The 9,370-nt window shown below is 31.0% G+C and overlaps 2 protein-coding genes across 2 annotated transcripts in view; one reads left to right on the forward strand and one right to left on the reverse strand.

Annotated features, from left to right (window-relative positions):
* Positions 1-3,990, reverse strand: part of LOC108768693 (Kv channel-interacting protein 1) — a 155,790-nt gene extending 151,800 nt beyond the window's left edge. The window contains exons 1-3 of the mRNA XM_018519222.1: positions 3,877-3,990; positions 3,006-3,113; positions 2,853-2,924 (exon numbers count right to left, since the gene is read on the reverse strand). Coding sequence (XP_018374724.1) covers positions 2,853-2,924; positions 3,006-3,096 — 163 coding nt within the window. The 5' untranslated portion in view covers positions 3,097-3,113; positions 3,877-3,990. The remainder of the gene's footprint in view (positions 1-2,852; positions 2,925-3,005; positions 3,114-3,876) is intronic.
* Positions 3,991-7,347: 3,357 nt separating this feature from the next.
* LOC108768678 (uncharacterized) lies at positions 7,348-9,157 on the forward strand. Its single transcript, XM_018519200.1, has 2 exons — positions 7,348-8,147; positions 8,652-9,157. Exon 1 carries the CDS (start codon positions 7,502-7,504, stop codon positions 8,003-8,005), a length of 504 nt encoding a protein of 167 aa, XP_018374702.1. The 5' UTR covers positions 7,348-7,501; the 3' UTR covers positions 8,006-8,147; positions 8,652-9,157.
* The last annotated feature ends 213 nt before the right edge of the window (positions 9,158-9,370 follow it).

A 9,370-nucleotide genomic window follows, 5' to 3' on the forward strand; every position in this document is an offset into this window, starting at 1 on the left:
TCAAAAAACTATGGTCATCATACCCGAGTTTACCCTAATAGAAAGAAGATGATTTATTTTCACCGCGATTTAAGAAACAATAAAAGTGTAAAAAAGTAAGGTGTAACGGAGGAACAAGAGAAAAGGCGAAGATATTTTTATTAATTTATAATTCTTTGCAAATAAATATATATATACTTAAGGACCTTAAGGCAAATGAATTTATTAATTTAGGAAAATGTACATCCAATAATATATTTAATATCGATTGTATAAAATTCGTAATATTTAAAAGTGAAAAAAGAAAATATTCATGTTTATTTGTAAATTGTAAAAAAAAATTTTTTTTTATAAATAAAAACAAATCCACAGAAAAGAGGAAACTACGATATTCTAAGAATAAATTCGGACATAGTCTAATGAATCTTGCACGCAAACTAGGGGACAGTTTTACGTTCTACGTTATTATTCGTAATTTTATTCAGTAAAGCTCAGCAAGTTGTCGTGAATATATTACTTGATATAATTCTCTTAAAAAGATAAATAATTGTAAAAAACTACTGCAACTCGTTTCAAGCAAAATTTCAATCTGTATAAAGTGAAAATTTAACGTTACTTTGAAGTCTTTAAAATTGCGCCAGCAGATTATAACATTTAAATAATCAAGAAAATATCTTCAAATTGCTTAGCTTCTCTGGGTAATTATAAATTACTTCCAATAAAAAACAAATAATTAAATTTTATGATCAAAAATGTAAAACTAACAAATATTGACCAACAAATTTAATAACAGATACTTTTACTGACAAAACTTATCGAAGTGTATAAGTTTTACCTATATTATAATATAAATAAAAACAATTAAGGGATATCTTTAAAATTAATGGAGTAAATAATAAATCAAATGCGCTACAATATTATTATTTGTCGCAATTGTATCATATAATCATTATTAGTCTCTGAATAATGGAGCTTGAATATTTTACAGCGTTATTATTAATGTGCAAGATGTAGTCTAGACCTTTTTTTCTCTCCGTACACCTGTTCTTCTTGCGTAATAACGTAGGAAAAATATCCACAAAAATTTGCATCTCCTTGTCGTATCGTACATTGGAGATTCTTGACATCTTCATTTATTATATCTGTACTTTGTATTTTTTGTTGCAAAATTTTCTATGTATTAAATATAGTATTTTAAGGAGTTATACAATTTTACATTATCAGTATTACTACATATAAACTAAAGAAGTTATATTCTATTGCATTTTATTTAAAAAATCATGATTTTGCATATTTACATTATATAATATGCGTATTTGCGCTATATTATTTTAATGTTGGTTGTAGAGAAAATGTTCTAGTTTGGGACATTGTGTATGAATATTGCAATAACAGTTTATGCATCTGTTTATATTAAATTTTCCTATACAAATTTAACTGTTTACTCTACAATACATATAACTACAAACTTAAACCAAGAGAAACTCCGATGTCAAAGTTCTAGGTCTAGGACATGGGTGAATATTTCATGTGTGTTACATAGAAAAATAAATCAATATATTAAAAAATTTTGTATATATAAAAATTGTATATACTATTAACATTAGAATATTTTGTACAAATTCACAGTATTATTGTAAAACATTAATTTTTAAAGAACTGCATTTATATTTATGACATATTTACTATATTAATATTACACATTTTCCGATTCCTATAGGACATTACAAAAACAAGTTTACATAACTGATAAGAATTAGTACCTACTCAAGATTTATATGGACAATATCTTGTTATTTTCGTAACTAGATATGTCCCGAAAGACTACCGTTAGCACCCTCTCTTGTATTTACATTTCTATTAATTTTAATTAGAATAAATATACAACTAGTGCTAACTAATGTTCGCAAATTTTCGCTAAGTTACTATATATACAATTAAATGTTATATGTTGTTTTAGAAATATTATTTCCATCAAAGAGCATAACCTTGTAAGAGAAGAAAAGTAGGAGATAAAGAAAATCAGAGAGAGAGAGAGAGAGGGGGGGGGGGGGAGAGAGAAAAAGAGAAAGCGAGAGAAAAAGAGACAGACAAAGAGATAATTACATAAATAAAAAATAAGTGATAGCTAAATGAAGGTAAGTGGTAATTATATATAAAATTAACTTAAAAATATTCAGACATTACTAAAAGAAATTGATGTCATTATGTCTCTATTGAAGTATAAATATTAATTAATTTTTTTTAATACAACAATTTATGTTTTATATTACTTTTTCAATAAACAGATTAATTTTTTAATAAAAAGATTAAGAATTATTCTGTCCCCTTTTTAAAATATATTTTATAAAAATTGTAACGATTCGAACAATTTATTTATTTAATATATAATTGTTATTTATATAGTTATACTTTTATAGTTGTCAGTAGTGATATTATTTGTAAAAATTGTTAGTTATTGTCGCATTAAAAAATAATATCTTTATCACATATATTGCAATCTCGCCTACCATTCGTTGATAAAAATTAGGTAGTGCGAGAAAGTGATTTGTGCTGACATCTAGCAATGTGTTCAATGCTATTTAGAAATTTTAAACATTTAAAAAATGTTCTTTATAATATATTTATAATTTTATTAATAAATATGATATTTTGCATTTCATGTAATTATAAATAAAAATATTGAGAACTGCTTAATTAAATTATCTTGCATTGTGTGTGTGTGTGTGTGTATATTCTATAATTGATAAAACTGTTTAGCCAACAGTTGATAAAACATTACGTTATTAAATCAATAAAAGCATTTTAATTTGTATCTTTAAAAATATTAATAAAAAATCAGTGTCTTCGCGAATAAGTAAAAATATACATACGGTATAAGTGAGTATCATCATTATTTGATTCTCTTTGATTGCTTCCATCACTCATCTTTATTCTACGCCAAGCTGCAATGATAGAATGTTTATTATTTAATAAATATAATATAAAAACATTCATATTTTCTATTAAACATTATATTTCTTTACCGTTCCTGAAAAATGTTCTTATACCAGGCTTTTCTTTGTTTCTAGAGTTTTGATGATTGCATTTTTTGACCGAGTTAACATCTTCTTCCATGGTATACGAAAAAGTATCTTTAAAAGGCAAACAATAAATTTCATGTTAATAAAATTATTGACTAGATAAATAGGTTATCAAAGTATATTAATGCAACATGAATTAATATTTACTACAAATAAAAATAAATCAAATTTTAATTAGACAGATTTTTAACAATAAAAAGATACTTATTGTATGTAATTATAAATTATATGTTATTATGAAAAGAAAATGATCATATTATTTATTCATTATATTTTGTTACTCTATTCTATTATTTCATTATTTTATGTGCTCTGCATTACAATAGGGAGAATATATTTAGCACAAGGTTTATACATTGCGTTAGCATCATAGGCGCCGCGATTTCAAACGCTATTTTATTGATGTATATATTAATATTAAAAATGTTATAAGGTATTACTATATAAATTGTTAAATATTAAAATTTATTTTTTTAACAAGTTTTAATAATGAATCGACTGGTTATTTAATTTTTTATTACATTAATTAATTATTAAGAAAAATTGCAATAAGAAACAGTCAAGTTCTACGAGTTTTCAAAGATTTTCTAATATTGCGGGATAAAATTTAATATTATAAAAAATAAAGTGTTATATTTGTTAAATTCAAAATTGACACGTAAATACGCATTACATTAGTATACGTTGCATTGTTTAGTGCGCACAAATCACGATGCAGCAATCAAATGTCTATTTTTTATAGAAACATCACATTTAAGTACCGAATGTTACGAAATTGTAAAATCAATAAAATAAATAACAACTTAGCACTAACCCAAATCTTCGGTACTTATCGCGAAACACACTCACATCAATCTAACTTATAAACTTCTAAACAATTTCTCGCGGTGCCGTAGGTGGTTGTAGAATAACCGAATACTATTCAACGAATCAGTTGGAAACCACTAGTCAAATGGCCAACAGAAGAGGGATCTTTGGCCAAAAGCCAAATACACCTACACATATCTGCATTTTTTTTTGCTCAGAAGAGGTCAGAGTACTATTCTTTCTTATGTTTCTCTTCTGACGTCATTGACTCCAGTGACAGAATCGAATTATATACGAGGGCAATAAAAAAAGTTACATAGCAAATGATATCTGACACCAGAAATATATAATACTGGCCACAAATATATATATAGTCATAGCCATTGCCCGTTGCCAAGTAAATCCTCACCTTGATAAATCTTACTACTATTTGTATTATTTCGAGACAAACCTTAATAACACAACTATGAAATATTCAATGTCATTAGAAAAAAATAATATTAAGTGAAATAGACCGAGAAATATTTAAACACAAATAAGACAAAAGAATGCTATTTTCGGTCAAAATGGATCTTGGTGCTTAGTGATATTCATGTAAATATGAATATAGTGCTTATTGTTAGTAATATTCACACAAATACAGTTATTACTTTTATGGACTCTGCGCCGATTCGGTTTGTCGGACTTGAAACACAGGCATGAACTAAAATAATAATCTCACAATTAAATTAAATGCTCGTCGATTTAATAATAATGCTGATTAGCATTTTAAAATCTGAATAATCTTTGTTAAAAAATAAATGTAAAAACAATCTTGTATTATGTGTACGTTAAGCATATAACCGTGAAATCGATTCAATCATAGAAAATATGTAATGGAAAAAAAAATTTTATTCAAATAATATAATACAGATATGTGCATCAAATAATCATTAGACGGAACTTTGTTATCTCAAGGACTCATACTGAGCTGTATAAACTGATAAGTTTTTTAATAAAAATTCTCGCTTGTAAATATTATCAACGTTATCATTTGAGTAGGTAACAAAGACGTGAGAACACGGGGTGCGTCGTAGGCATTGAACGTCACTCTAAAGGCAACCTTGTTGCTAGGCGACGTTTAACTGTATAGTCGTTCTGTGCCCCTGCCATTTTGCACGAGGCGGCAGTTTCCAGATAGTAACTGTCGTCGGTGCAATCATCGGTCAGCCTACAAGGAAGGCGTTTAATATCCTTTAGCGTCCGCGCCGGCGGTGAACACCGCGCGACCACGCAAGAAAGTTCACTGTGTGTGCACAGTTAGCCCAGTCGACCGGCCTACCGATGGTCGTACCGACTCGTACTGAGAAATTTATACGGCGGCTCAACTGCGACAATTGCTCAGCCACCCCGCGTACGTTCGGATGCTACACTAATTGGACCACCAACCAGTGCCAATGGACTCTGATCGCGCCCCTTAAATATAGTGTTGATTAGTTCTTTATTATATCTTTTGCCAATTATTTGAAATAAACATCGTTATAGCTATATTTAAAAAAATGCATGTATATAAACTGGGTCAAATAATATTTATATATACTTTTTTTTTAAACGATAAGAATAGTCTTTTTCTAGTATGAAAAAAAAAAGAAAAAATAAGCACTTACAAAATCTATTGAAAAACAAGAACGTTTTTTATAAGCATTTTTATTACAAGATTAATATTTTTATTAACAAGACAGATAATTACAAAAAAGCATGAAAGAAAGAAATATACGCGTAAAAACATTTGCAAAACTGTCTATTACGATGTCTATAAAAACATAATTAGAAAGTAAAAAAAAACAGAACGTAAAACAAAACAAAGTAAACAGAATATAAAATAGATAAAACACAAAACAAAAGCATGAATGATCCATTAAAATTATTTTTAGGTCTGTGTTTAACTAAATTTTTAGATACTCTTTTTTTTCTTTTTCTTTTTTTTTTCCCCCAGTCAAATTGCTCGCTTCTCTCTCTCTCTCTCTCTCTCTCTCTTTCCGTGTATTATTTTTAAATTACATAAGAATCTCGAACATGATGAACAATGCTACAAAAAGTTTTGATATTCTAGTAACTAGTTCGAATGCCTTATACATAATTATTTTGGTGGCCTAACAAAATTAATGTCAAGCCTATATCTAGCTAAATTTTTAGATACTCCAACAAAAGCTTTTTTCACGCACATTTTTCATGTGCAGTCGCTTAAACCAACGTAAAGGTAAATTTATGTCTAATTCTTGAACTATTTTCACGTAGAGATAGATAAAAAAATGTTAATAGAAGATAAATTTTCATTAATCCATTTGTTGTCAATTCATACAATTATCTTGATTTCGATTATCTGTCAAACCAATTGCAGAAATTAAATTGTAAAGCAAATTATTAGTCGTGACAATAATGCAATTTGTATCTTTTATGCATTATTCCAAGTAATTATGTTGTACTCTATAATTATAATATTACCATATATGCTCTTTTAATAAGAATACGTTAACTACAACACAATACAACGCACAAACTTGTGGAGATTATATTCTAAATCTAATAATTTCTTCAAAAACTATCCTGCTTTATTTGGACATAATTAAAGGTCGGAAAATCACTGAAACGGAATATAAGTGTAAAAAGCATAGAGACGCGTGTTTCGGAAGAAGAAAACTTGATGTGCGCAACTACATTTCAAACGCAGACAAAGAAAAGAAGAACATCCGAAAGAAAGAAAGAGCAAATACACGCAGTAAATTAATGCCGGCTCTTTAACTAAATTAATTACGCCAATGGTAATTATACTTAAAGCGCGCCAGTGCATCCCGTGTTAAACGGTGCCACTGCTTCTTATGTATGTGAGTCTTTCCCTTTGCTACCCTCCTCATTCATTCTCTTTTCTTCTTCTTCTTCTCCTTAACACTAGTCCGTATCTCACTCGTACGCGACAGCACGATGCGCCATGCTGTTTGACGATAGTCACAGCCTCCATTGACTATTTGTAAGAGCGCGAAACACGTGTTCGCACACAGATAAATTTAATTAGACACTCATTTTTGCAGACACAGAAGTGACCGACACACATACCACACTCTTATTCGTTGGAGCTATCGCATTAGAGCTATTAATATATTTGTGTGCTATTTAATAACGAATGTTACCAGTGTAATAAAGTTTACAATTTAATACAAAAATGTATAAATAATTTCGTTTTTAAAATACTTTTCGAAATATGATATTTAAATATATACTTTCTTCTATTATGAGATCTCGTGCGTTATGTAAATGATATAAAAATGTATGTATAGAAAATAGATTATCCCGTGATGTTAAATGAACAGCAATCTATACCATAAAATTATTAAATGTTTGCACTGCTTGTTTCTTTCTATATTAATTTATTCAACATTAATTAATATAGCTTCCGCTGTTTGTTTCAACTGATCCATTTTTCAGTCTCAGTACTTATGATTGCGCTTCAATCTTGCTGTAATCTTGCTGCAAGTACAACAAAAGAAATAAATGACATATTGCTTATGTTGCTGGCTTAAAATAATAATAATTTTGGAGAACTACATTATGAAGGTTATATCTATCGGCAATGTTCAGTTCGAAAAAACAAGAATATGTGCATGGAATTAATCTCTCAAGATGTACCTTCGAGGTATCATAATACAGAGAGGAAAGATGGTCCAATAAGGGTCATCGAGGGGAAACAAGCGCGAGGTGAACCGCGTAGAAGCGACGAAGAGAGAAACGAGAAGGAAAACGGTGCGACGCAATGTAGAAGAGGGAGGCGAGGAGGAGGGCCGTTTGTCGGACATACCTTGGGGCCACCCTGGCGTCTAATTGCGTGTAATGCACTCCTGACTTGCCTGGCCTCGAGTTACCGCCAGAGAAGAGTCGCACGAAAAACTCGGGTCGTGCAGCAGCAAAACCCCGATGATCGCGGGGACGCGGTGCTATGTCCGGAACGCTCGGACCCACACGACGTAGACGACGAGGATGGCGAGGACGGCGACGCCCTCCAGGACGTCGATCCCCTCGTGCCATTGCAACCGGGGACGGGGTCGCGTCCTTTCCGCTCAGTTCTCGTTGCAGATCCCTGGAATGTCACCGGCACCTCCTGACCGCTAAAATGAAGACGTGTTCTTCACCATGCTTAACCGCCTATTGGACTGGCGAAATCCTTTCTACCGCGGACTCTACAGTCTCCCAAAAAAACAAGAATGCCACAAGAAAATACTTGGAGACATATCGACGATGAAGAAAGTATCTTTATCAAATCGACAAATTATTATAAGAAGTCAAATGATTGCGTATCATATTTTCATCAAATTCGATAAAGACTGAGTTTAGTGTTATACATTTTATGCTAAATCAACAATCTCTGATTCTAAGTTTTAATGAAATTATCTTCTTGAGAATTATCATTAAGTAAGCTAATATATGATTGCTTATTTAAGATTAAAATAAGAACTGATAAATATAAAAATTATTAAAATTTCTAATTGTAATTTTTTCTGAATAGATTATTTGACGAAGTTGCGAGTACTAACAATATAAGTAAATAAATGAAATATCAAGGCACCTATCATGGAACAAAGTCGAAATGGATTCCAATATTCAATCATTCCCTAGATTTCTATTGTGTTTTCTAAGGAAAACGGAATAATTCCGATCAGAATCCATACCGACTTGTCCAGGTCGTGAAAACTGTCAAATGTTCTCCCAGATGTATTCAATACTGCTTTTTTTTCCTAAATATTTCTAAAGTGGGCGTGCTTTTTACGAGGATTCGAAGATGGGTCGAAGAGAAATCATCCGAATCCCGGCAGCGGCATCCTTTAATTGCGGAATGATCATCTCGAGACCTTCCAAAGAATCGAAGGGGGAGAGACGTCCGGTGGAGCGAGAACTACGACCGCGATTATTTAGCGTAGCTAAGATCTGTCGGTACAGGTTTTTTGTCGCGAGAGCTTATTATGAATAATGATTTATGTTTTGTCTGTGCCAGTATCAGGGTGTTCCTTTAGAGAGCGAATAAACGAGAAGGTGAGATAAAGATGGACTTACGACTACGGTGCGCGGCTGAAAGAGATGCATAGAGGGGTTAATAACGGTCGCGTGTTGTAATACCTACCATTATCCACAAACCGACCGCCTAACAAGCTACCTGCTAATAATACACGACGGCACAACACACACGATCACGTGCGTGATCTTTTTACTTCGAGCCTATCAAGTTTTTGTCATTGCGATTGCTAGCTGCGGGGCAATATCGTATGTCGATCAATCTGAATGAACTGCCGGCGTTAAATTGCTGGGAAAACACAAATTAGAAACGTGAAAGTTTTTAGACCATACTATAACACTGATATGAATTATTAACACTTGCGAGTATTCGCTATAGCTTCACATTATTAAAACAGATACGTAAATTTTTATCACCTGTCGGATAAAAATCCAAATCTTGCTTACATTACATGTCAATC

Source organism: Trachymyrmex cornetzi, unplaced genomic scaffold (assembly GCF_001594075.2).
Source record: "Trachymyrmex cornetzi isolate Tcor2-1 unplaced genomic scaffold, Tcor1.1 scaffold82, whole genome shotgun sequence".
Classification (NCBI taxonomy): Eukaryota; Metazoa; Arthropoda; class Insecta; order Hymenoptera; family Formicidae; genus Trachymyrmex; species Trachymyrmex cornetzi.